The sequence below is a fragment of the Nematostella vectensis genome, chromosome 6 (genome assembly GCF_932526225.1).
Source record: "Nematostella vectensis chromosome 6, jaNemVect1.1, whole genome shotgun sequence".
In the NCBI taxonomy this organism is placed as follows: Eukaryota; Metazoa; Cnidaria; class Anthozoa; order Actiniaria; family Edwardsiidae; genus Nematostella; species Nematostella vectensis.
Window position 1 is genome coordinate 7,633,027 of NC_064039.1, and position 27,130 is coordinate 7,660,156.

The 27,130-nt window shown below is 38.9% G+C and overlaps 3 protein-coding genes across 6 annotated transcripts; 1 reads left to right on the forward strand and 2 right to left on the reverse strand.

Moving 5' to 3' along the window:
• Window positions 1-1,140: 1,140 nt before the first annotated feature.
• Window positions 1,141-26,839, reverse strand: LOC5514994 (condensin-2 complex subunit H2). 4 transcript variants are annotated; one of them, XM_048729389.1, is made up of 22 exons: window positions 26,602-26,839; window positions 26,058-26,215; window positions 25,526-25,598; window positions 25,368-25,439; window positions 25,202-25,275; window positions 25,057-25,096; window positions 24,839-24,959; window positions 24,238-24,276; window positions 23,786-23,925; window positions 22,751-22,822; window positions 22,424-22,493; window positions 21,957-22,085; window positions 21,483-21,539; window positions 21,063-21,133; window positions 20,800-20,890; window positions 20,318-20,422; window positions 20,139-20,206; window positions 18,664-18,765; window positions 17,984-18,044; window positions 10,709-10,749; window positions 10,579-10,623; window positions 8,576-9,624 (listed from the first exon to the last, which is right to left on the reverse strand). In XM_048729389.1, exons 1-22 carry the CDS (start codon window positions 26,734-26,736, stop codon window positions 9,487-9,489), a joined length of 1,902 nt encoding a protein of 633 aa, XP_048585346.1. In that variant the 5' UTR covers window positions 26,737-26,839; the 3' UTR covers window positions 8,576-9,486. The 4 variants fall into 4 exon arrangements, with proteins under 4 accessions (XP_048585348.1, XP_048585346.1, XP_048585345.1 ...); XM_048729388.1 differs by having other exon boundaries at window positions 10,709-10,767; XM_048729391.1 differs by lacking the exons at window positions 8,576-9,624; window positions 10,579-10,623; window positions 10,709-10,749 and adding an exon at window positions 1,141-1,368.
• LOC5514978 lies at window positions 3,168-4,418 on the forward strand. Its single transcript, XM_001635153.3, has 2 exons — window positions 3,168-3,378; window positions 3,490-4,418. The coding sequence occupies exons 1-2, from the start codon at window positions 3,280-3,282 to the stop codon at window positions 3,736-3,738; spliced, it is 348 nt and encodes a 115-aa protein (XP_001635203.1). The 5' UTR covers window positions 3,168-3,279; the 3' UTR covers window positions 3,739-4,418.
• LOC125568068 (N-acetyl-beta-glucosaminyl-glycoprotein 4-beta-N-acetylgalactosaminyltransferase 1-like) lies at window positions 12,153-16,040 on the reverse strand. The gene is made up of 3 exons (XM_048729392.1): window positions 14,611-16,040; window positions 13,189-13,708; window positions 12,153-12,819 (listed from the first exon to the last, which is right to left on the reverse strand). Exons 1-3 carry the CDS (start codon window positions 15,618-15,620, stop codon window positions 12,502-12,504), a joined length of 1,848 nt encoding a protein of 615 aa, XP_048585349.1. The 5' UTR covers window positions 15,621-16,040; the 3' UTR covers window positions 12,153-12,501.
• Window positions 26,840-27,130: the final 291 nt, after the last annotated feature.

Here is a 27,130-nt window from a genome sequence, read left to right on the forward strand (position 1 = left end):
ATAGTTATATTTACAATATATATTACACTTTATTGTAAATAAGTCAAATGTTTTGATGCTCGAAAGGTCAAGCGAGGCATGGGTGTACTTCTGGAGAAAGGCACTCTGTCATATGGATGCGTCTGGGAGTTGAAAGAGCACCTTTTGCAAACCCGGATGCCTTTTCCAAGTCAGATTTTTTTTACACATCGACATTGACATTGACTTTTACAAATGCATATATTATAGCAGGAGCTCATAAATAGGGGCAATCAACTTCCCCACATTCTGGTATTATATAAGTGTCACGGCCTTTCCGAGGATCAGGCTATTTTTAGACGGCTATTTCTCTGGCTTTTTTTCTGAGACCGTGCGTGCAGTTGAGCTCAGCCAAAACGTCAACACAAAGGTCGAATCTGATTGGCTCATCCGCGCGTCTTAAAATAGCCTGATCCTAGTGACACTTATATAATACCAGGGGCTCATAAGTAGGGGCAGTCATCTTCCACACATTCTGGTATTATAAATGTGTCACGGCGTTTCCTAGGATCAGGCTAAAAATAGCCTGATCCTGGGAAACGCCGTGACACTTATATGACACAGATGATTGCCTCTACTTATGAGCCCCTGATAATACAGATAATTGCCCCTACTTATGAGCCCCTTTATGTAGCCTGAATATGTTATTGGCAACGCTATGAGACAGCTTTTGTTGCATTTTGATTACACATTTCAATAATAATAATAAATAAATAAAGTTTCATCTATTTAATAAGGGATGAATTTTTTTTGACCCACCCTTCAACCACATTGAAACTTTTAGCTCCCTCCCCCCCATGTGGGAACCGACTCCCCCCCTCCCCCCCGGCAATAAATAATTAACACGCCCTTAAGTGCTATTATATACCTATCTGACGCACAAGATTTTACTAGACTTCCTATTCCGGCCCTTTCTCACCCCTTCCCTCTTCCTCAGCTACCCTCAATAAAATAATGATAATTATAATTATTATAAAAAATAAAAACAAAAACAGTAATGAAATATAAAAGCAAGAGTCACTTACATTTAAATGATACATTATAAGGGATATGTGTGGTTTGTTTCAATATTTTCGGTCTGGAAAATGCAAATTATTCTCTGAGCATTGCTAGAGCATTGCAAGTCTATGAATTATGCTAGTTTTGAGCGATTATCATCCAGAAATTATGCTAGCAGAATTGACTCGTCCCTATCTGACGGCCGCCAGTTTTGAAAATCAAAATTCTAGTGGTGGTTTCAGTGCGCCCGCGATCCTCTCCCATTCCGTCAGTGGAGGAGCAGAGCGCGACGAAACCACGGCTGGAAACCGAGCTAACCTCTGCTAGCCGGCTCTCCGGAGTTTGGGATTCCTGTGGAAAGGAATCATATCAGTCAATCCTGTTTTAAAAACTGTCGTTTTTCTAGCTCGCCCGGTCATTTCCTTATTAGGCACTAAATACCATATTTGGGATTCCCGCTTCAATCAATTTTTTGCTTTTTTATTGCTCTGGAACTTTGTTAGTCGAAAATTTCCACGTAAACTTGCAGGAATTCGTGTTTACTACGATTTTGCTGGCAGCGCGAGTGCTGAATAACGTATGCGCATGCGCGTGCTCTGGCGAAAACAAGCACAATCGTAGTGTTGAATCGTTCGAGGCTGACTTCAGTTGCTGTTTTGACTAACTGTACAGCATTAAAACCATACTGCTCAAAAGATGACAGATTTGTGTGATAATGAGGGAGTCATAAAGAAAATTATAGCCTTATGTTTGGTCTAGTTGTCTTAGCATTTGCCAAAATGTGACAGTTCGCAGGTAAAAAGACGCCATTTTAAAACAAAAAGGCTGGTTTAACCGGGCGGAACTGGAACTAATCTTGCGTTTTTCAGCACTGGCGCTGGCAGCCATCTTGTAAATGGAGCTTAGATTCAAGGACATTTTGAAAAAAGACCTCAAAATTGGATGCGTCCTTGAAGTGTGGAACTATCATGTACAAAATAGAAAGGAATGGAGGGCGATCACAAATAACATCTGCACGTCATACGACAAAAGAAGATATGAAACATATTTAAAACAAAGGGAAGCTCGCCGTAAAAGGGCGGAGAACAGTTAAATACAAACTGTGTTATACCCGTTCGCGGGTGCAGGCGCTTATATATATATATATATATATATGGCAGCCATCTTGTAAATGGAGCTTAGTCCCTATCGTTTTAGAATATCACAGGTCTCCCGCGCGCTCGCCCCAGGCTCTTTTAGACCTTCTAGAAAAACGACAGCCATTGATTGATATGCCACAATAATCTCGAAACTCCGAAAAGACCGGCTAGCAGGCTAGCACGACGACACTCCAGAGAAAAAGATCAGCTAACTGGCCACGACAAAAAGAAATATCGAGCAGAAAAAATATATTTTCCCTTACGCCGTTTCCTCCCCAGTTACCTCCAGTCCCCCGCCACCTCCCCTTCCCCGTGTTTAGGCCAGCTTTGCCGCCGCAAGGTGGTCGTACCCCTAAAAATGGAACAACAGTTTCTTCGTCTCTCAAGCCTTTCAAAATTAATAAAAATAGGGGTGAATGGGCAAATAATTGCCCGTTCACAAGGAAAGAACGAAGAAAAAAATTAACGTAAAAACACTGTTTACTTCGATCGAATATTGTGATCTGTCACAGATAGTGAATAACACATTCATTACTTTAGGTCTGGTGGAAAAAATATGACGATCGAACTTTAACAGCACACTTGCATGCACACATTGGGCCAAAGCGGGACGCTAGCACATGAAAAGAACAAAGAATTATAGCGTGAAGCTGTGAACGTGTGCTAGCAATCAAGACTAGAGATAACTGAAATACAATATGCTGGCTTGAGCAATTAATCCCTTTAAGCTAGGTGCCCAAAGGGGGGTATAATAGAAAAAAATGTACTTTTAGTGACAAAAAATAAACTGATACTGTGACTAAAAATGAAAACATTTAAAAAACCTTAAAAAACCATAACATTTTTACATTTTTTAATAAAAACCTGAAATTACCCAGAAGACCATAGGAAAGATGTTGATTAAAAAAACGGAAGTTGCTTTCGGGCATCGATGAATAAATTATACAATGAAAACAATAGATATTGATATTTTCGTGAGAAGATTTCCGGTTTCAATCCGGTTTGTTACCAGGGTTTCGCCTGAGTGACTCGTAAAACATTTATTGCCGACAATTATTTTCACAGAACGCATCGAAACCTATTGCGCATCGCAACTGTAAAAGACAGAGCTAGATTTACTTGAATGGCAAAAAGGGGACAGCGGATAAGCAAACAGAAAAGCGACGAGGAGAACGCTACAATAACAGAACCATCAGTAGATGAAGAGGGCGAGATGAAAGGAGTAAGTTGACCACTTTGTCTTAAAAATAGAGAACAAAATTGGTCGCGATACAATCCACTCGTTCTTTAGCCTTGCTCCAATATCCTCACACATTTTTTGTTACCTTTAAAGGTAGGAGTAAACTCGAAAATTGAAGAAAATTCTAATATAGAAGAGGAGAAAGTCAGTTCAGAGACGGGACCTCAGCCAGGGTTATTATGGAGACTTTCTGGTGGCGTTTATAACAAAGCGGCGAATGTGGTTGGCGGAGTTGGCTCGGTGGCTGGTTCAGCCATTTCTACGACTTGTAGTGCCGTAACTACAGTCGGAGGTTATGCAATAACACCGTTTAGAAAGACACCAAAGGATAAGTCGGACTGAATTGTACTTTGGACCCAAAGACTGCAAATATTCGAGACAATCATTATCGTAAAACGACGAAGATTTCCTTCCCAATCTCAAGAAACTGGAATTATGTTGATCACATTTTCAAAAAGGACAACCGATGGAGTTATTCAAAGGAAAAGGTAAAAAATTCCATGCGCGATTTTAAAAGGAATTTTTTTTTCGACCTTTATACATGCCACGTACACTAGCAAGCGATGATTCCGCGGCTGCGAACGAAATCTAATGACGCTCGAGCGATTATAATTTATTATAGTGAACACGAAAGAAGTCAATATCACAATTTTTATATAGTGGAAGCACAGAAATTTAAAAAACTAGTTTGATAAAATACATTACATTTGAAATCTGTTAGAGTCATGAATAACTATAAAGTGAAATTCGATAACTAGATGTCTGATCCTTTTGTTACACAGAATGTCTTTGTGCCTGTCGAAATATATTGACGAATCGCTGCCGTACTACACGCTGTCGTACTAAACGCTAGATTAAAGGCATTCATTGTTAATTCATTCTATATTTATATATTTTTTTCTTTGTAAAAAGGAAATAGCATGTTTTTATGTTTTTGAAGCGGGTGGCCAGTTTGAAACTGCTTTCAGGGAATATGTAAATAGAATAAAATTGTTTAATAAAAAGAAAGAACTTCGCGAGGCGACCGCTTTGATTAATTTTCACAGTGTTCTCTAAACGGCCATCATAAAATAGAACTAGTAATTTATTCGAACACCGATAAGCTTACAAGCTATTAAGCACTTACTTAAAGCTATTTACCTATTTATTTTGTTTTTCTTTATTTTAATTGGCTGAGTTAAAAGTTCGAATTAGCGAGGGTACGATATTCCCTATAATATGGTTTATGACATTGGTTTTTACATTACAGAAACTAGTTTAGAGATTAAGAATACAAATTAATTTATGTACAAAGGAGAAACTGTATAAATAATGATGATAAATAATCTTCCTATAACGCAAGAGTTGTACATTAACCGATTGATTAACCTCCTTGGTTAGAACCGTAAAAGAAACATCAATCATAAAACCACACGGTTATCTATGAATGTTTGCACAAAATGTTTTATTAGCTGAAAACCACACAGCTTGCGCGGTTTTATCTAAAAATTTATGTTATTTACACACAACTTTTCGTTGCCAGCTTTTTAAACTATAATGACGTCACAGTTTCAATGCCGTCACGGTTCCTATGAAGTCACGGTTCGTAAGACGCCGTTACAAAAGGCAGCTGCAGCTAATCAAATCTTAAACTAGTCTGATTTCTGTTAATTGAGAAAAAACGCACAGGACATGTATTCTTTACACCAAAAGAAATAATCAATTTGATTAATCATGTCAAGACTTGTCGAGTATAAGTGTAACAACGAAGAGCAGGTATGATGAGGGAGTATAAGTGTAACAACGAAGAGCAGGTATGATGAGTGAGTATAAGTACAACAACGAAGAGGAGGTATGATGAGTGAGTATAAGTAAAACAACAAAGAGGAGGTATGATGAGCGAGTATAAGTAAAACAACGAAGAGGAGGTACGACGAGCGAGTATAAGTAAAACAACGAAGAGGCGGATGAGCGAGTATAAGTAAAACAACGAAGGGCAGGTGTGATGAGCGAGTATATAAGTGCGACAACGGAGAGGAGGTATGATGAGCGAGTATAAGTAAAATAACGAAGAGCAGGTATGATGAGCGAGTAAGTGCGACTACAAAGGTCTGGTACGCGCCCTGTCGAAGTCGGTAGTTATCTATTTTTGCTTATCTAACTCTCGACAGTTTATTCTATACAACAATTTCAACAGCTAGGGGTTTTCAATCCAAATATTTTGATTAGCATATACTCAAGTACGGCACGTTTCGCAATGTATAACAGATTCTAGTGCATATTACTCGTATTACCTGAATATTATTCAATATGGTAAATCCAAAACTTATTCCATGAGGCCAGGCGGGAGTGTGCATTTTCATAGACGACATGTAGGTATTATAGGAGGGGGGAGGGGCATTGTTCATATTTTTGGGGGCATTATAATATAATGGAGGGTTCTCTGTCCTCCCCTTTCCAAACAGCTTCCTGATTACTTTCATGCTGTCATGGTTCGCACAGTAAGAACTCTCTGAAAGTGCCTGCCGTTCCATCAAAACCTCCTACAGATCGAAATTCTGGGAGACAAGCGTTGTGACCTTCAATCATGCAATGCGCAGCCGAACTTGATTTGAACATTCGATGAGAAAGGTACTGCGTTTTATAATACTTTCTGCATTGCTTGAATACGTCTTTACTGACGCTAAACCAGTTTCCGTTGGCTTGCAAGCGGATCGACACTGGAGGCTTTCCTTTACACAGAAACAAGGTAATGGGCCCGTTTCTCCCTGCCTTAGGTGGAGCACAGTATATAAAAAACGGATAACCCGACTTATAGAACTGGTAGTTGTTGGTTTTGGCGAACTCCTCGCAGATTTTTGCGAACGGTTCAAGGCTGTCTCCAAAGAGACACATGTCGATATCCCCGGCTTCCCACGGAAGCACGGCTTTCATCTTCAAAGCGCCCAAAACCACCCCACTATCAATCATGTACGAAATGTTCTTGCTTGATAAAAACTCTGTGAACTTCCCGAGACAGTTTTGGAGGTTTTCTATGACGTAAGGGTAGGCGTAGGTCCCTTTATAAGCCCAATGGCCGCCGCCAAGCATGACTTGATGTGCAATTTCTTCGCTGCAAATATCCTCGCCGACAATTGGACTGTCAAACCGACACAAATCCAATACGCTCCCGTCATGGTTTTTTATTTTGAAAATTTTATATTCTCTTGCAAAAGGTAACAATGACTGGTAAAGTTTACATCCAGTCAGAATAGTTTTAGAAGAAGTGCATCTGGCGTTTGCGTTTATCTCTAGCATCACCTCGGGGCGGACTCCAGAAATAGCGCCAGCTCTTTTTGCGCGCAAGAAGAAATCTACATGAGACATCGATTGCAATTCTACATTAAATATCGACGTGCTACCGTTTCTCACTAACTTTGAAATACTGCTGGTTCTACCCATAAATGAAGATGCTATCATTTCGCAAATCATAAGCTCGTCAATAGATCGTTCGTATTCGTAACTAAGTGAAAATGTCCAATTACACAGACGCATTCTATAACAAGGAATTTCCAGCTGGCTCTCAGAGTTCAAGATTGAACCGCTCACAAAATCCAGCTCTGGAACTTGCTCGAGAGCGTGCAGTAGCCAGCCAACACTGTGGTCTGGTGTCTGTTTGGAGATTTCGTGCTGTACATCCAAGAATAGGAAGTACTTTGATTTGACAAAATGTGCAAAAATGATTGGGATCTTGTCAATCATTATATTCATGTGTGTATCTTGCCATTGCCATGCTGTTACAGTATATTAGCCCACCGCTACCGCATCTTAGTCTGAAGTTATGCAATGGCAAGCAAAGCAGGTGACAAAACAATATCGAGAGGGTTATTCTTTGGGTGTGGGCAACAGCAATTCTCTTCCTCGGAGATAGCTCATTGGGTGTCAATGAAGCAATTTTCTAGAGATAACACTAAAAACACATTTCAGTTGTTCAGAATCTTATTGCGATCCTCAAGACATCACCACCGAGCACGAATTTTGAGTACCGTCACAAGTCTGTTGATATTGGTTACAATGACCTTGTTTTTAAAACTGTCAACTTGATGTCAACAAAAAAATCAAAGATGGCCGACAAAAGAAATTGTTTATTGTCAAACTTCGAGATGTTTGATGTCAACAAAAAAAATCAAAGATGGCCGACAAAAGAAATTGTTTATTGTCAAACTTCGAGATGTTCCCCCCAAGAGAACTTTGGAGAACTTTTGGGATGATATTTAGAATGTCTTTTCTTATCATTAAACAATATAATTGTTTGTGTTGCAATTACTTTTAGGTTCGGCTATAAATTTTCTGCTTCGATTATTCCGCGTATACGATAGCGAAAAGAAGAATTATTAGGTAAGAATGCATTCTTAGAATGCCAGTTGTCGGACAACTTATTATCTGATGTTTTACGGGTTTTGCTTATCATGGCTTTCGAAGTTATGTCATTTGATGATAAAATAACTAAAAGAACCGATTACTTGAAGCGTAAGGGCAAAGCGAAAGGTATTCAAACAGAACAAATCCCATTTCCTGACGATTGTAACGTATTGTATTTTTATAAATACAGCTGAGCGAAAAAACCTTATAAAGGGAAGACAAATCAACCCAAAGCAAATCTATAGATATAGATTTAACCCTTGCACTTGACTGACCAGCCAGTCTATGAGCTCGAGCACTTCACTTCTCCATGAGAACTTCTAGTTAAAGCCGCATTGTCACCAGTTTACTTCCGGAGGTCCGACGGAAAGACAAAAGAATCTATTAAAATCCGAGATATTAAACAGGCCATCCGCTCTAAATTATCAATCACATCCTCAAATAAACTTTCAAAAAACACACTGCTTTCAATATTTTTCGCGTTTTCCGTTAAAAATCATCGGAGATTGTTACGTAGTCGACCGGAAGTAAACTGGTGACAATGCGGCTTTAATTCAATAGACCGTTTCGCGATGTTGCGCGCGCATCCAAAATGCCACAGACTGGCGGGTCACAGCTGATCTAAAATGGCGGAGTGCTTCTTCCGCGTAGAGTCAAATTTCCTTTCGTCCGCATTCTGGATCAGCTATGGCCTAATTCCCTTTCGAGAGTTTGAATATGGTTTAAGCATAGTTTTCGATACATTGATTGCGCTACGTCCCATACAACTCAGATAGCCCAAACCACAGGCAACCCAGGATTCACAGAAGACCCTTTTAATCTCTATAGACTAAACTCTAGTCTAGAATCTAACTTGCAAGAAAAACAAATACTAACCGCCAATTTCTACTTGTGTAGTGTATTTGAAGATCAATTCCAAAGATCAATTCTGTTATTTACAAGATGCTAACAGCATATTTCACATAAAACCGGTATACATATCATGAAAATATGGACTACATCATGACAACTGTTAAAATTGAGAGAGAAAAAGAGTTTGTTCATAAAATTTATAACAAAGCTTTTTCAGAGTTTAAAATAACCAACTAGCGTTGGCGCCTAGCGCCTTCCGCACCAGTATAGCTGGTGGAAGTCAGTACAAACAAAACATTTGAACTTCAATTGAACACAACATTAGAACACTGGAAAGTCTATTGGTTCGACCATTTGATATTTTACGGGTTGGTAACAAGAATCCGAAAACAAAAAAATTGAGGAAGCCAAGATCTTAAGAAAAATATCGAACAAGCAATCCCTGGCTAATATAGGAGGCACAGCAACATTCAAGAAAGACAAAAAACGATCAAGCCACCTGGCCACGAAGAAAAAGTGTTATTAAAATATGTTACGTCCCTGTCGAATTCTATTTCCATTTCTTGTAGGCGTTTGTGAAACAACACCCAAGTTTTTCACAAACGGCGCCATTTCTTCGTAAAAATGTTTAACAAATGTTTGTTATATGATATCTAATTCAGCCGTAGCCTACCAGTAGGCGTTGGATGGCTTTTACCTACGTGAAAACCCCAAAGCTCGGAGTTTGTCGCGGCCGCCATCTTGGGTTATGCAATGCGCAGGGGGAGGGGAAAAGGAAGAAAAATGCCGGGTCGGAACATCCATCCAATGCCTACTGATAGGCTGGTATGCCTACTCATTACGGCATTGCGCGAGATTTTATGAGATGACAGATGGCGCTCTGTACGATGATATCCCAGCATGCCCCGGGGTCATGTGAAGAAGCTTGAGACTCATTGTGTCCACACCTTTATCTGCCATGCCAGCAACGCTGATCTCGACATTGTAATTGTTTGCCTGACAACAAATAAAACTTTTCACCGAGGGTAGCAACAGGCTATAGAATCAATGTATCTTGATATGGCAAATTTGGGCTTCAATAAGTTACCACACAAAAAATATTAGCAGTATTTATATTCCAACATTTATATTTATATTCCAACACTTATACAAACAGTGCAACATTTACGGGCCATACAATCAGTACAATATTTATGGACCATAAAATCAGTAATATTTATTGACCATACAATCAGTACAACATTTATGAAATATACAATCAGTACAACATTTTTGGTCCATACAATCAGTACAACATTTATGGACCATACAATTAGAACAACATTTATGGAACATACAATCAGTACAACATTTATGGACCATACAATTAGAACAACATTTATGGAACATACAATCAGTACAACATTTATGGTCCATACAATTAGTACAACAATACAATTAGTACAACAATACAATCAGTACAACATTTATGGTTCACTTATACAAACAGTGCAACATTTATGGACCATACAAACAGTACAACAATTATGGGCTACACAATCAGTACAACAAGTATGGGCCATACAATCAGTACAACAATTATGGGCCACTTATAAAAACAGTGCAACATTTATGGACCATACAATAAGTACAATATTTATGGGCCATACAATCAGAACAACATTTATGAACCAAACAATCTGTACAACATTTATGGTCCATACAATCAGTACAGCATTTATGTACCATACAATCAGCACAACATTTATGGACCATACAATCAGCACAACGTTTATGGACCATACAATCAGTACAACATTTATGGACTATACAATCAGTACAACATTTATGGGCCATTTTTAGCAATTCTGGTGCTGTTTTCATGTGGCTAAGACCGCGTTTTTATTACTTCATCATTAGTACAAAATATGCTGTGTATTACACAGTTAATGCACTCGCATTCCTACTTACCAGTTGCAGAGTAGCTAGAAAGTATCTGCAGATTTCAAACGGCTTCTGTACAAGCACAAAAATATATTCAATATGCGAATAAAACATATTCATACACATGTCACATAAAAAACAAGAATGGTAAACTTGCCTTGGATTTCATAATCTCAGCGAACGGTTTTACTCTTTCCTCTGCAATAGAGAAAATATCTACAAGCTTTAGGCTATTTGCATGTCTGGAATAAAATCATGTTTTGTGTTATAATGATCGTGTTTCACAAGAGGTTCGTGTCAATCAAAGCGATGATCCTTGCAAGTTTATTTGCTGACTTTGTATTGATGACCACAGTAGCGCGCGTCGCACAATAACACTTTGTATTGATGGCCACACTAGCGCGCGTCGCATTATAACACTTTGTATTGATGGCCACGCTAGCGCGCGTCGCATTATAAGTAAGGGTTAAATACCGAGGACGGAGGCAGTTCGCTATCAGCCGACGTCGGAGGTATTTAACTGGCTTATTACATGATCTATACCTAGTAAATTTAAACTGGGGGAAAAGAGACAAAACTGAATAATAGTTGACTATTTTGAAAAAAAAAGTTCAGGTTATCATTGACCTGCAAGAAAACCCAGGAGAGTTGGTGGTTGATTGCACAAACTTGAAAAGCTCATTAGATCAATAATGTACACAATCGACATGACGGAAAACCCCTGAACATGCAATCTTCGAAGAGATGGAGAAAGAGATGCAGTTCCTTGCATTCCAGACTGATTTTCCCTTATCAAAACACAAAAAATAAGTGGCCGAAATTTTTTTTCTTGATATCCTTGCGCTATGTATGGGCTCAGGGACGAAAACCTCAAATTTCAATGATACTTTACAAAAAGTCGCATCAATCTAAAAAAAGTAGCATTTGATATTTTGTTTGCTATTACTCACTAAGTAATTTGGGGAATTTTCCGCCTTATTTGATGTGAAATGAGCTTATTGGAAACGTCAAGTCATGTTTTTTCCGTCATGTCTAAACAATCCGTGTATCCGTTTTCCGTAAAGTCAATGATTCTAGATAAAATGACTAATAAAATGCTGTTTTAGTGTGAAGATCTATAACCTCGGAAGTAAAAATCCAGTTTTCGATGGTCATTTTACAAATCAACTCACTATTTCGAGCTTTGGAGGTGAGCGGTCCGGATCGTGGGATACCGGACCTCACGAGAGCCAATCAGAGTGCGCGATTTGATGGATACCAGACCCCATAAAAATAATGTAAATTATTTACAGGTATTTTAATGACAGGACTTGCAAGATAAAAAAAGGTGTCAATCATGTAATAACACTTTGTATTGGTGGCCACGGTATCGCGCGTCGACCTATAACATAAGCCATACACCAACATTCACCAAAATACACCAGCACTTTGTATTGGTGGCCACGGTATCGCGCGTCGCAATATAACATAAGCCATACACCAACATACAACAGCACTTTGTATTGGTGGCCAGGGTAGCGCGCGTTGCACTGTAAAAGTGTTGGAGAAGGCTATCAGGGGCAACACCCTATAGTAATAATCAATGGCCAGAACAATTTTACTTAAAATTGACTAAATTTTATTAATACAGCTGATTTTATTAATACCATAAAGAATGATGTGCACCCTCAACCGACAAATGTGTTCATTACTTGCAGATAGATGTCTGCATCATAGTGTTGACAAATCTCAAACCGGCTACCATTCTTGCCCATCCATATGTCCTTTTATTGCTTGTCAGACCAGTTTTTTCAACATTGTGCCTTTCTATTGCTTGACAAACCAGCTAGCATTCTTTCCCATCTACATGTCTTTCCATAGCTTGTGAGACCAGCTATCATACTTGCCCATCAAAATATCTTTCCATCGCTTCTCAGACAATTTTTCATTCTTATACATCAACATGCCTTTCTATCGCTTATCAGACCAGTTTTCGTTCTTGCCCATCCACATCCCTTTTTTCGGGTGTCTATAATGCATCAAACCTTGTGCTCGGACGCGTTCGTACTCTAATTCCTTCCTGATAACTCCATCCATCATGTGCCAGTCTTCTCCTCCCCATGTCTTATAGCCCTCGTGATATCCACCAACCTGGTCCCAGTCAGACTTGTACATGCCGACAATGCCAAACCCATGAATTTCCCACCTGCCACTGATGTTTAAAGGATTGTGACCGCACCCCAACCTTATCAACACTGGCGCGTAGACGCTCCTGTTCTGAAAGCAATGCTGTGAGCAAACAAGTGCAGCAAGTTTACAAACGTTTTACTTTACAAATGTTGTCATAGATTTCATGGAAATAGAAGTGCAACACGATATCTGGACAGATTTTTTTCTTCTAATGACAAATTTAATGTCTCTTGTTTACTAAGATTTTAGTCAAACAAATAAAATAGATGGACGAGGCTCTATAAAATTCAAAATACCTCTACCATTTTATGTCATTCAGATGGAAATAGTTCACCTTAACTTATTCAAAACTGCGAAAAATTATTTTACCCTATGTCATTCCAAACGAACGAGGCCCTATCATCATGTCAAAATACTTTTACCTTAACTTACTTTACCTTACCTATCTATAAGATCTATAAGTTTTACCTTTCTAATGTCATTGAGAAGGCGTAGGGGCAGTTCGAGATGAAGATCCATGGTGAATATAATTGCGCGAGGGTCTTTTACTAGCTTTACTAAGGCATTGATGGACTCCGTACGAGAAAAGTTGCCTCTCTTCTTCAGAAGTTGATGAGGCGGTAAACGCCTAGTGCTGAGTTCCAAGCCAACGTCAATATCATCACTGTTGTAATCAAAGACCAGTAGACTGACATGTTTGTCATTAGTGTCCCTGTAGATATCCTGTAAGTTATCAAGGAAGTGGCCCATCCAGTTGCCTTGGTTACGTATAGCGATCACTATGTAGATATGCGCTTGTCTCTCCCACTGAAGGCCGTCGGGATAGCACAACGTTCGCTGGGTGTCGTTGTACTCGTAAATGATCTCGGAGAGCATCATGGGCTCCGGGTGATCTTCACTCTGAAATATCAGCTCCAAAAAATACCGGGATCCATTGAGTTTGTTAACTTTCTTCTCCACGGAACTAATTTCGAGAAGCTTGAACTTACTAAAAGAAAAAACAACATGATCATACTCCCTTGATCATAGATACGTCACTAAGATACTAGAAAAAGCTAAAATCCTCTAGACCTCCTATGCCCCGATGATACTATTTGGAGAAGGGGAGTCAACAATGGTGATCTACCTAACGACATCTTTAGGCCATTTCACCTTGGACTCGCGCGCGATTTTTCGGGACATTTACTTTGGCGGGAAAAAATTACGGTGGTGGTGCGCGCGTAACTTGGCGGGAAAAAGGGTTTCGCGTTTTTGCTCAATTAGCTTGCCATTTTTGTCTTGCTTACATCTATTCATCCTATCGATGTACTCATGCCTAAGAAAAACAAGATAAACATCACGAGTACTTGAGGCTTCACAGCCAAAAAATAAATAACATCTAAAAAATAAAATACATAAAAAAGATGACAATGTAACGCGATGCCTATGACTCCGTGCGATATTCGAAATACTTCATTTTTTTTAGTTCAGTGGAGGATTTAGTAACCAGGCAGATAAAGGCATGGCTACTATTCTGCACTTGTAAATCTGTTAGATTAACGCATCTTCTTGTTACGTAAATAAATATAGAAAGTTTTTTTTGCACCGTTCTACTTTAGAAATTTAGGGTCTAAAATACGTAAAAATATGCATGCAGGGCCCGAGGGCAGAAAAAAATCAAATAATCCTCAGCTTTAACTAACGCTTACACCTTTATCTATTTTTTACAACAGCAAAATAGTCAATAGTTTTATTTAATTAATTCCATAGTTTTAGAAGGGCATTTTCATAGAATATACATTTACATACATTTATAATATCTTAAATATAGAATATATGATATACTCAACTTAATATGCATTTGCGCTCTCGGTGGTTTCAAAACAATACCCAAAGAAGCAAAGAACCTACCTGGGATATGCCGCATCTAATTGTTGCACGTAGGACTTTGTGATGCGCATTGCTTCCTCACTACTTAGATCGACATCAATCAGCTTGTGTTCGTTTTCCACTCGAGGTAGATCTACGCTTGGGTATCGATAAATCGGCACAAAACTTTCACTAAAGAAGCAGCCAGGAGGACAATTCCTTGTAACATAGCTTGGCTTATAAGTACAAGAAGGCAGAGCTCGACTCACTTCAGCGTGGTCAAGATACCGGACCGGAGACTCTATCGGGGGAGATCTAGCGGGGCTTGCATCACCGAAGTGTTGATGGTAAGACGGTGGACAAATAGCACTCTTGACAGATGAGCGTGGAGTGGCTCGTGTAACCTCCCTATACATTAACTGTGTGTGCTGTTCATCAATGACTTTAAACCCTACTGCATCGGGGCACATTAAAGACAACTGGAAATCCGCACGTGGCTCTAGTCTGCCGCGAACAATCTCTAAGAAGTAACGATGACCCAGGCGCATGTAAACCTCTTCTGATGTAACCTCAAGGTTACCCGATACCTGAGCGGTGCTGTTGAAAAGATCTCGGGCGTTCGAGGGAGAAGTATCGGTGCTTAGCCAAACTTTTGTAGGATGTTTCGATACCAAACGAAATCTATAAGGGCCCGTCATGGGCGGAACAAAAAACCCAAAAACGCGCTGACCAAGAGAAGACGAGTTCACGAGGCGTCTGACTTTGTTCACTTTGTCCGGACTTTTAGGGAATAGAGGAAAGCGGCATAAGACGTCGATTCCCTGTGCGCAAACGTGCATCCAAGTATGTGAGTGCAGCCCTTTTTCCTCCACTTCGAAGCTTTTGTAGAAGGTAGCGCTGGTTTCGTTAAAAAAAGCGTCCCTGCGGGCAAATAGTGAGCTAGGGTGTCCCAGGGAACGAATTAGTTCTTGTGTTTTATCCAGTTCGCTGAAAACTAGAAATCCAGTCGTCACAAAAGCAGTTAAAACGAACACTAGAGCTATCCAGTGCATGGTGTCTGTACTTAGAAAAGCGGGGGTCTGGATGATCTTATTGTTCTGCGCGCATATCTCACCACGCCGTTTTTCCCGAGTTGATCGATATAGGGCACAAATGATGAATACCCTTGCAAACTTAGGATAGGCTTAGGGATAAGCTTTCATGTTGCTTAGGGACTAAAAGATAAGCTTTCATGTTGCTTGTTAAGCAAATGGCTTTGGCTAGAACTGCCTAGACTTGAGTGGGTGCTTTTAACACGTTTCGACATGTTATTTAGTCTATTTCCCTGTATTCAGACACAGTTGAAATTTTACATTTAATTACTTGGAGAATAACCAGGGTTGAAAAGTATGTGTTGTTACGAAATCTGGGGAAACCTGTTCACTGAAATTGCGTGCAAAGCGTAATTGTAATCAAACTTATTCAATTTAGTATTATAAACTCCTCAACTCAATCTTTGGCAAGTGAACCATGCGGATACAGAGACACCGCTGGTTGATTCTTTCCCCTTTTTCGGTCGTGATTTCTGATGTTATGACGACAGTGGGAATTTAACAAGAATAACGATTAGCATCTACTTTTATTATATCTAGCTTTTGTCACGGAATTGGCACGTATAAATGACGGGAAAAAAAAGAAAAAGTTAAAACCCAAAACATTCATTTTTTTTTTAAATATAAAATTGGGGTTTAACTCCAGGAAAATCTGAAATGCGAGGAGAATGAGGCCATTATTCTGCCTCGTGGTTTGCAATGTGCGAAGTGCTATCTATGTGCAAGGTTTTCCGTCATCTCATGCGCAATGTTGTTTGTTTCTCTTGTTGGGCAGTGAAGTTTTTGATCATCAGTACGTTTCTCGCTTTCTAATAACCCTGGTTCTGAAAACTTGAAAACGAGCTACCTTATTGGCTTACTTTTTAGAACTCTCAAGGTAGCCACGGTATAGCGCGCGTAGCGCCACAGGGCATCCATGATAAGTATGCATTTCTTATTTATTTGACTTCATGAGAATACACTGTTCCAAGCACTACGCTGAGGAAAACCTCCATGCCAGAAAGTGTATTACACATATTAACCTTGCTCTAATAATAGTTACTGCATTTAAATGATTTGCATATTTATCTAAAGGGTAAGATGGTGGAAAGTGCCTAAAATCGTGATTATCACGTGCTAGTTTAGGTTTATTCGTTTTTTCCCGAGTTGATCGATATCGGGCACAAATGATGAATTGTCTTGCAAACTTAGGATAGGCTTAGGGATAAGATTTTATTTTGCTTAGGGACTCAGGGATAAGCTTTCATGCTGCTTGTTAAGCAAATGGCTTTGGCTAGAACTGCCTAGACTTGAGTGGGTGCTTTCAACATGTTATTTAGTCTATTTCCCTGTATTCAGAAACACAGTTGAAATTTTACATTTAATTACTTGGAGAATAACCAGGGTTGAAAAGTATGTGTTGTTACGAAATCTGGGGAAACCTGTTCACTGAAATTGCGTGCAAAGTGTAATTTTAATCAAACTTATCCAATTTAGTATTATAAGAACTCCTTTAAATTTGTGAGTATATTTACCTAACTCAATCTTTGGCAAGTGAACCATGCGGATACAGAGACACCGCTGGTTGATTCTTTCCCCTTTTTCGATCGTGATTTCTGATGTTATGACGACAGTGGGAATTTAACAAGAATAACGATTAGCATCTACTTTTGATCACCCATAACGGTTCAGTTGGATCAAAGATACCGATAGCACGAGAAAAGTAGGGGATAGGAAAAGATGTGAAGTATCGGTTCAGTGATAAATTGGAAGATAAAAATCAAATTCCTCTAAAAGCTTAGCGAGCAGCAGGGAACAAAATTTTAAATGCAACTTTTAAAATTCATCTTGATGTCAATTAAATCTTGCTTTCGTCACGGAATTGGCACGTATAACTGACGGGAAAAAAGAAAAAGATAAAACCCAAAAAATTCATTTTTTAAAATATTAAATTGGGGTTTTACTCCAGGAAAATCTGAAATGCGAGGACAATGAGGCCATTATTCTGCCTCGTGGTTTGCAATGTACGAAGTGCTATGTGCAAGTTTTCCGTCATCTCATGCGCAATGTTGTTTGTTTCTCTTGTGGGGCAGTGAAGTTTTTGATCATCAGTACGTTTCTCGCGTCCTAATAACCCTGGTTCTGAAAACTTGAAAACGAGCTACCTTACTGGCTTACTTTTTGAAACTCTCAAGGTGGCCACGGTAGCGCGCGTAGCGCCACAGGGCATCCATGATAAGTATTCATTTCTTATATTTGACTTCATGAGAATACACTGTTCCAAGCAATACGGTTCTATTAATTAGACACGGACAAGGCATTACATATAAAAATTTAGTGCTTACCTTGGAATGAGTGAAGAACATCTTCCCCATATTTGTGGATATCAAACGGCGCGTGTTTTTCCTACATAAGACAAGATATTCAATATCGTAGTCCCCTACGCGACTTTTCTGAACTGTCACGTAATACACTTCAGCTCTTTTACAGTACGTCTGTCACGCACCGTGCTTCAGTTGTATTGACCTCTGTCACGAAATGAGCTAAGTTGTTTTGACCTCTGTCACGCAATGCGCTTCAGTTATATTGACCTCTGTCACGCAATGCGCTTAGTTGTATTGACCTCTGTTACGCAATGCGCTTAGTTGTATTGACATCTGTCACGAAATGCGCTTAGTTGTATTGACCTCTGTCACAAAATGCGCTAAGTTGTTTTGACCTCTGTCACGCAATGCGCTTAGTTGTATTGACCTCTGTCACGAAATGCGCTTAGTTGTATTGACCTCTCTCACGAAATGCGCTTCAGTTGCATTGACCTCTGTCACGAAATGCGCTTAGTTGTTTTGACCTCCGTCACGCACTGTGCTTCAGTATCCGCAGCAAATTAATGAACAGATCAGAATTTACACAAAATATTGAGGCGTCCGCAGCCAGAGACCAATAGGAAAGCATGGTGCTTTAATTATAAAAGTCATATTTGATAGCATGATAAAAAGTTACAAACTAAAAAACACAAGCTACAAACCTCTTCTTCCAAGGTTGGCAGGATTTTGTTTTCCCAGGTCCGAACACGCTTGCTAAGGTCTGTCTCCTGAGCATACTGCTGTGCTTCCATCAAGTACCCCTCCTGATAAGGGAACATTTTAGTCAGGGTTAAGGGGGGTGCACATACACCTCCTGATATGGGAACATCTTAGTCAAGGTTAGGGGGTGCACATACCCCTCCTGATATGGGAACATTTTAGTCAGGGTTAGGGGGGTGCACATACACCTCCTGATATGGGAACATTTTAGTCAAGGTTAGGGGGGTGCACATACCCCTCCTGATATGGGAACATTTTAGTCAGGGTTAAGGGGGTGCACATACCCCTCCTGATATGGGAACATTTTAGTCAAGGTTAGGGGGGTGCACATACACCTCCTGATATGGGAACATTTTAGTCAAGGTTAGGGGGGTGCACATACCCCTCCTGATATGGGAACATTTTAGTCAGGGTTAAGGGGGGTGCACATACACCTCCTGATATGGGAACAATTTAGTCAAGGTTAGGGGGGTGCACATACCCCTCCTGATATGGGACATTTTAGTCAAGGTTAAGGGGGGTGCACATACACCTCCTGATATCGGAACATTTTTGTCAGGGTTAGGGGGAGTATACATACAGTAGGGCAGTGTTCAACCCTTCCTGATATTTCAACTGTTTAGTCAGGGTTGGGGGGGGGGGTTATAAATAGGGCAGTACATACCCCTCCTGATTTGTAAACAGTTTAGTCAGGGTTAGGGGGAGTGTAAGTACATGGGGCAGTGTACATACCCCCCCTGATTTGTAAACAGTTTAGTCAGGGTTAGGGGGAGTGTAAGTACATGGGGCAGTGTACATACCCCCCCTGATTTGTAAACAGTTTAGTCAGGGTTAGGGGAAGTATACATGTGGCAGTGTACATACCTACCCCTCCTGATATGGGAAAAGTATTGTTAAAAACTGCTGTAGGGATTGACCAGAGTGAAGTTAGTTCCTTATTCGCAGTTCCTTTTTCGTCTGTTTCCTTATTCGCTCAGTTCCTTATTCAAATCCGGGGGGGGTACTTACATGATACCTTTTAATTCGAGTTGAAACAGTATTTAGGCATAACAGTTTATTCAGAACAAGTCCAACAGCATTATTGTCGGGTAAATTTGGATGCTTTAACGTGCACGCTGCTAAGCGGAGCTGTAAACATGAGACTCTATCTGCTACAAAAGGTCAAATTACGAAATGCGTGCAATCGCTTTCACAAATGAATCTAGCAAAAGAGAGGAAATCTACCTCTCATCTAATAATGTATTTGTATCTTGGGCTTTCTTTCCAAACGCATTAATTAGGGATTGGGCAGCTAACTCTAGCTTATCCACATTTCTTATCCAAAACGATAAGAGATTCGGTCACCAATGCAGAACAAGGACCACACTCAGTTGACAACCAAAAACACTGAGTGTAATCATCACTTCCATCCACTTACCACATATTTCCGAACTAGATCTTCATAACTTGACACAACAAGAACATCTGCAGCTGCTTCCTCAAACGCTATGAATATCAAAATCAGGCATAAGTCTATTTCTTTCTCTGTATTCATAACTCAATACGCCATTGGTCCAAATGGACCAATCTCATGATAAACTCAAAGAAAATACCCACCCATGGGGGGAATGTTGACAATGGCTTGCTCATCATCATGCCTAGGGTCGCAGAACCCACCAGCTTCATCTTCATCATCGTCCTGATCATTGCTTCCAATATCCCCTAAGTTAGAACAGTTCATCACTTAAATTTTTAACCTTTTTGGAAGCTCCCCCCTCTCCTCTGGCATGTTGTATATGCTAACTGAATACCAAAATCTACTTAATTCTGTTCTCTTCTAATTTTTCCTTGTGTTTAAGATATCAACATAAAAAAATTGGCTGAAAGTATACTGAACATCAAATTATATTTCTTAAAGTATTTTACTCTATTCTTATACAAAATATGAGTTGGGATATTTGGTGGTCTGATTTAAGACTGTGTGTAATTTAACATTGATTAATGAGATTTACATCTACTGTAGCTGCAAGTTATTAATGATTATTTGGGAGTAAAACTGACAAGTCAGAAATAGCTGGCACTAAAAGCAATGATTGTACCATAATCATCTTGTGGGAAAGGCTCATTTTCATCTATGTCAGGATCTGGAGCATTGAGCTCATCAAACTGCTCTTCAGTCAGGTACTGTGCCTAAAAGAAAACATATCCAGGACTGACTCAGAAAAATGAAGAGTTTAATGGGGTTTACAACAGTCATAAACCAGCAGTCATAAACCAGCTTTCATAAACCAACAGTCACAGTGGGTGAATAGATCTTCTAAGTGATAACAGTACTCAAGAACTACTGTTAAGTAGTTCTCACCAGAATTTTCTTCTGTTTCTTATCCAGCTCCTGTCTTCGTCTGTACTCCACCCAGAACAAGTATTCGAACTCTGCAAAGATTAGCTCAGGTATACAATACGCTTAACTGCAATTCCCCTACACAGACACATCTGGCTGAATAACTCAACTCATGCAACACATCTTTTACACATTACAGACACTTTCAGTAGAACTTGATTCAAACAAACAAATCCATAACATTTGACAGTATTTTCTCCAAACAGACAATAATTTTGACTAAATTGTCTTATACTGTACATATATAAACACATCTTCTATTTTACAAACACATCTTCTATTACACATACAGTACTGTAAGTTAACTCACTGAATTATTAAAGCATCGCCTTCATGTTCAAGAAAAGCAATCAATGAAAACAAACATACTATGTGTAGTACCTTTCATTGCAGGGGCTTTCAGTGGATTCTTAGGAAACTTTGAAGAGTGAGAATGAACTAAAAGACATTAAACAAATATGTAAAAAAAATGGGTAAGGAATAGACATATTAAGGATCTTAATACTCAATATTAATTATATTTATTCTCTATGCATTTTTATATTTGTTATAGATACAGTATTCAAAGGAGACACAATTCATAGATCCGACATGTCAATCACGCGCCCACGAATAGCTAATCAGGAAAGAGATGATGCAATAACAGCCATGTGGTCCCACAAATGTCCCACAAAAAGTTGGCAATCGACGGCGAAAAAGATTGCTTTGACATATTTTTCTGTGAATCTTGACAAGCAAATATTAAGCATTTTCCGGTCAGCATAGAAAGTGCCCTTTTTTTTTTGACCGGCCACATTTATGAATTATTATCACTCTATATACTATACATTGTATGGAATGAATTTACATACTTACAAGCCATTGCACAAAACTCGTGTATAGGTATGAGCACTGGATGTGAAGGGTTGGCTTCTGTTCGTTTTCTCTTTCTCTTGGTTTCCTTAGCCATCCCAAGAATAGAAGGGGGCAATTTGAATGGCCTACCTATAAAATGAAGATACATTTGTAGGTGCAACTCTTAAGAGATTCATCGCAACATGTTATAGTGATTTTTAATGAAAAAGGTAAATGCTTGCCTTCACAGAGTTCTATCTTCTAAAAACTAAGCAGAATCATGCTGTTCAAGATGTGTATTTTTCATCAATTCACAACATTTTGGCATAGTCATTGACCTGCTTCTTGCATCTGAATATATGATAGGGCTGTATGGACTTTACAGCTCTCAAACCAATAAGAAAACATATGAATTATTACTGTACTTGACACTGGACTAGTGTTTAATCGAGAAAAATTATCATATCATATACTTTACCATTATTTACCTTTTCTGAATGGTTTCTCATCATTACTTTTAGGGGCATGAGGATCAAGGAGTTCCCAAGGATCTCTTGACTAAAAGTCACAAGTTATGTTTTAGTAGAAGACAAACACTACAAGATCCTCCTCCCAAACAGATATTGCCACCAAATTAGTGATAAGCAAATAATTCAGAGCTTAAATTCAATTACAAAGCCAACTATTCTACCTAAGAAAATGTTTGGCATAAGTGACACAATAATAAAATGCACCAAGAACAAACACTATGTAACATGTTTTGCTCACATGGTATGCAAATTACATTATTTTAAGGATTTCGAATGGTCACTCACTGTGGCTTTGCTAAGAGCGGCTACAGAAGGAGCATGCTTTTGTCTCAATTGCATTCTTTCCTCAGGGACATCCTACAAGTTAAATATTATTTCAGAAATGGCAAGATGTCTATATGAGCAACTTTTAGCTGAAACTTCTTGTTGTTTACATACTGTACACCATATACAGAACAACTTTATACTGTATTGTCATGGACTGTATACTTTCAGCAGAAAAAGGAAATAGAAGGACAATGACTCCTTTCTTAAAAAAATAAGTTGGCAAAAAGAAAGAAATGTCAGCTGATAGTTGTAAAACTCGGAGTCCAAAATGAGACAAGGCTTAAAATACTAGCACTTTTCTGACTTTGAGCATAGTTAGTAGAGGGAGATTCTACTAACTATGCTTTGAGGAAACAACTTGACGACCTTGAAATTGCTAAAGATATGGCTTTCTGTTATCACAATAATTGTCATAATTGAAGATCAGATGTTTGGAGGATGTGGCTGTCAATAATGAAAAGAAGAAAACTAAGAGAACTAATAAGAGGAACGAGGATCCTCTACTTCAGGAGAAGGGAAACATCAGAGACGTTTCAGTTTTTTTGCTTGGAAGCAAAGTGAGTACTAATGGAGGTACAGATGAAGATGTCAAAGCCGGAATTTAATGAATTTTGCAGAAGGTCCAGAAAGCCAGAGACACCAAAACAACAACAAAGCTCCCTATCTTTGACACCAACATCAAGTCTGTAGATGACTAACCACCAAAGCAATGCTTGGAAAAGTGCATGCATTCCTCAATAGATGTCTAAGAAAGATTCTTCAGACATGGTGGCCAGAAATGATCAGCAACTAGGAGTTATGTAGAATGACTGACCAGGAACCAGTGGGGAGGAAACACAAAGATGACATTACCAGACAAGCAACATGGAATCCATCTGGGAAGCGCCAGTGTGTCAACCAAAGAACACAAAGAGTCAGGGTGTCGACAAGGAGATCAGAAAAGCGGGTCAAAGATGAGAAGAACTGGAGTAGGTTGCCCAATACTGCTCTTACCTCTGCTTGCTCGTCATATGCATGCTCTTCAATAGCATCCCCAGCCAAATCCTCACAACCATTACCATCATCATCATCATCATAGTGGTTATCTCCAGGCCCTATCATGCTGATGTCTTGGGCCTGGGAGTCGGTCACAACTTAAGAGAAATATAATCCAGGCTAGTTAACAGGACAATCAAAGAGTTTGGTTTGTTGTTGGGAGTCAGTCACGACTTTAGAGAAATGTAATCCAGGCTTGTTAACAGGATAATTAAAGAGTTTGGTTTCTTGTTGGGAGTCAGTCATGACTTAATAAGAGAAATGTAATCCAGGCAAGTTAACAGGATAATTAAAGAGTTTGGTTTGTTGTTGGGAGTCAGTCACGACTTAAGAGAAATGTAATCCAGGCAAGTTAACAGGATAATCAAAGAGTTTGGTTTGTTGTTTTTATAACACAATGACTGAATCACCTTGCTCTTCAAGTACAGGCTTGGGATCTGAAATAGTCTCTGCAAAACAAATTAAGCATTTAGAGGATTAATTCAGCTCCAATTTTCACAATTTTAATACAAATGCTTGCGGTCTGATAAAGTTCACATACACAAGCTTTTACAATAACCTATAAAGAGTGAAGGTCGCTCCCTTTGTTTATGGGACTACTGTAAGATAGACAACCCTATCTACACTTCAAGGCCCATCTAATTAATCCATCTTATAGCATGAGGTCAGGCAGCAAGCATCAGCCATAGCCAACAAGGGAGGATCATTTGTCACTTTATAACAGTGAAATATCAGCCCTGTTAATGTTAAATGTCAATGTTCTTGTATTGGACCTGTATGTAATTCAGTTCGTAACTGCGATTGAATTAAACTATATATACAGTATTACTGTATAGAGTTCTGGGGACGGTTCCTGGAAAGCAGGTTAGTGCTAACCCAGGAATAAATATGGCTATCTCAACACTTGATTGGATAAAATGAGGCATTCATTCCTGGAATAGTTATTTTGCTTTTTATAGGTACCCGGCCCTGTAGTGGAATGAAAGCTGTTCTCTGCTGATGAACCTTTACCTTTAGCCATAGCTTGTTGGGGGGTTGAGGTTGGCAAACGGGAGAAGGAGTTATCAAGCAAAGAGAGATGTGCAAGGTCCAGTATCAGAGCACCAGACTTGTGAATGCAACAGGTATTCATCTACAACCAGAGATAAACAAACAGTTTAATGGAATATAAGAACCCATTTTTTGAAATGTCAAGAGTAAATCATAACACAAATTGTACTGTAGCATACCTTGAAATCATTCCGGCTTCCCAACACCTCACCAGTTTGACTGTGGAACAACAACAAGGACGAATCCCAATTGTGAATATAAAAGTACACGGCAAGTAAAACCATCATCTCAAAAACACAAAATACTGAACATTAATTTATTCACCTTAGCAAAACATCTTGTCTCTCTTTTTCCCCAAGAGGAATCAAAGCCAAAGGAGTCCTGGGTATCAATGGTGACTAGAGCAGCAAATGAACTGGTTTACAAGTGTCCTTATTTTACAGTGGCTACAATTAAATACAATCGTATCATTCTGACCATTAATCCCTACCTCAGCTAAACAGTCTATATCTTCCTTCAGATCAATATTTTTAGCCTCTTTGATGTCATCCAGGGACAGAAACTAAAAATACAATCACATTATTTCTTATGTAACACTTGTGTTTTTAAGACTTGGCATAACACAAAATATCCTTATAATTTTCTTACATCGTCCTCTTCTTTGAAGGTTGTATCTTTGTCTTGACCATTCTCATCTACAGATGCAGCTTGTTGTAGCCGTCTAATACAAAAAATACAGTAACAAGGATGCTAACACTTTAATTATGACAACCCATCAACATGTCTAGAAACCTGATACACTTACACTGTATTATGAGAGGGAGCATACTGTATTGAAAAGACTAAAGCTATATTCATGCTCACAATTAATTAATCAAAATAAAATGGTCAACTTTAGTCACAAACGAATGGCTAGAAATCTTTTAGTTGGGGGAGAGGGGGTACAGGGGGCAAGAGACCTTTTTCCCCATACTTGATGTTCTTGTAAATTTTTCGACTCTACTAGAAGTTTGGGATTCCATCAAAGCAAACAAGGTCAATGGGATATTCATTATACAGCATTTTGAGCTTTTTGTATCAAAGTATTGTGTTGTTTTACATGTGGCATCACAATGAAAGCGTGCATAACACTGTAAGTGTATAATAAAAGCTCTTATTCTTGCTGGCTAGGAGAGCTTACTTTTTGCTGGCTATCAGATCGAGCGTCTGATACACAAGCGTGTAGAGGTACTCGACTTTCTTGCTATAAATACATGCAGAGCCTTGGATCAACAAAGCCGCCTCCGCAAAGTTCATAGATGTCTTGCCTCCATCAAATGAAATCTGAATTTTCTCAATCTGAAACAATCAAAAGATAAAAATATTAATTCTCTGTTAATAGAGAAAAGCGGGGGATATGAAAGAATAGACACAGTAGTAGTTAAAAACAATAACAATCCTTTGAGGGATTGGAAGGGTTTTTATTTGATAAACAGCTGTTCAAATATGAGCAATGATTCTAAAGTTATTATCTTGCTCATTATACTTGAACTTTTAACATAACAAAATTAGCACGTGCATCTTAAAGGCTATAAATGACTCACTAATGCGATAGGTGATAGTTGCAATCTATACATGTTTAATTTTAATCTGTTTTACTTGGATCTCTAATGGAAAATGTATTTGTAAGATCTTGAGACATCTTTAATACTTATAAATCATCAATTTGATGTGTGTATACAAACCTCTTGTAGATACTCTTCCAGTTGGGTAGCAACATCAATGTCCCAATTCTTTGTCATATCTCTGATTGGTTGCAGCAAATAGCTATAACGCGACATCAGGTCACCATCAGGGTTGCTAGCTACCTGGGTCGGCATTTTAGATATACTTTTTCACCCCTGGTTAACAAAAAAAATAAAAAGACATAATAGGGTTAGGGAAGAAGGTTCGATCTTCCCGCCATTTTTGAAATGATTACATTATTTGTACGCATGCGCAGGTGACAGCCTCTGACCAGCAAGTAAGATAATCGCTGGCGATATTTCATTACACAACAGGGACCCTTATCTCATTTTTTACAAGAAAGAATCAAGCTCTAAAAAGAGTAAAAATAGTAGATCACGCAAAGATTGTTTTTAAATTATGGAAAGGACTGAGGAACAGCATTTGCAAAGTGCAAACTTTACCAGAGTAATTTATGTGGATATCTCATTTCACGCATTCTCCGATAGCTTTTCTATTCACATATGAAAAGATAGTATGCTTCCATAT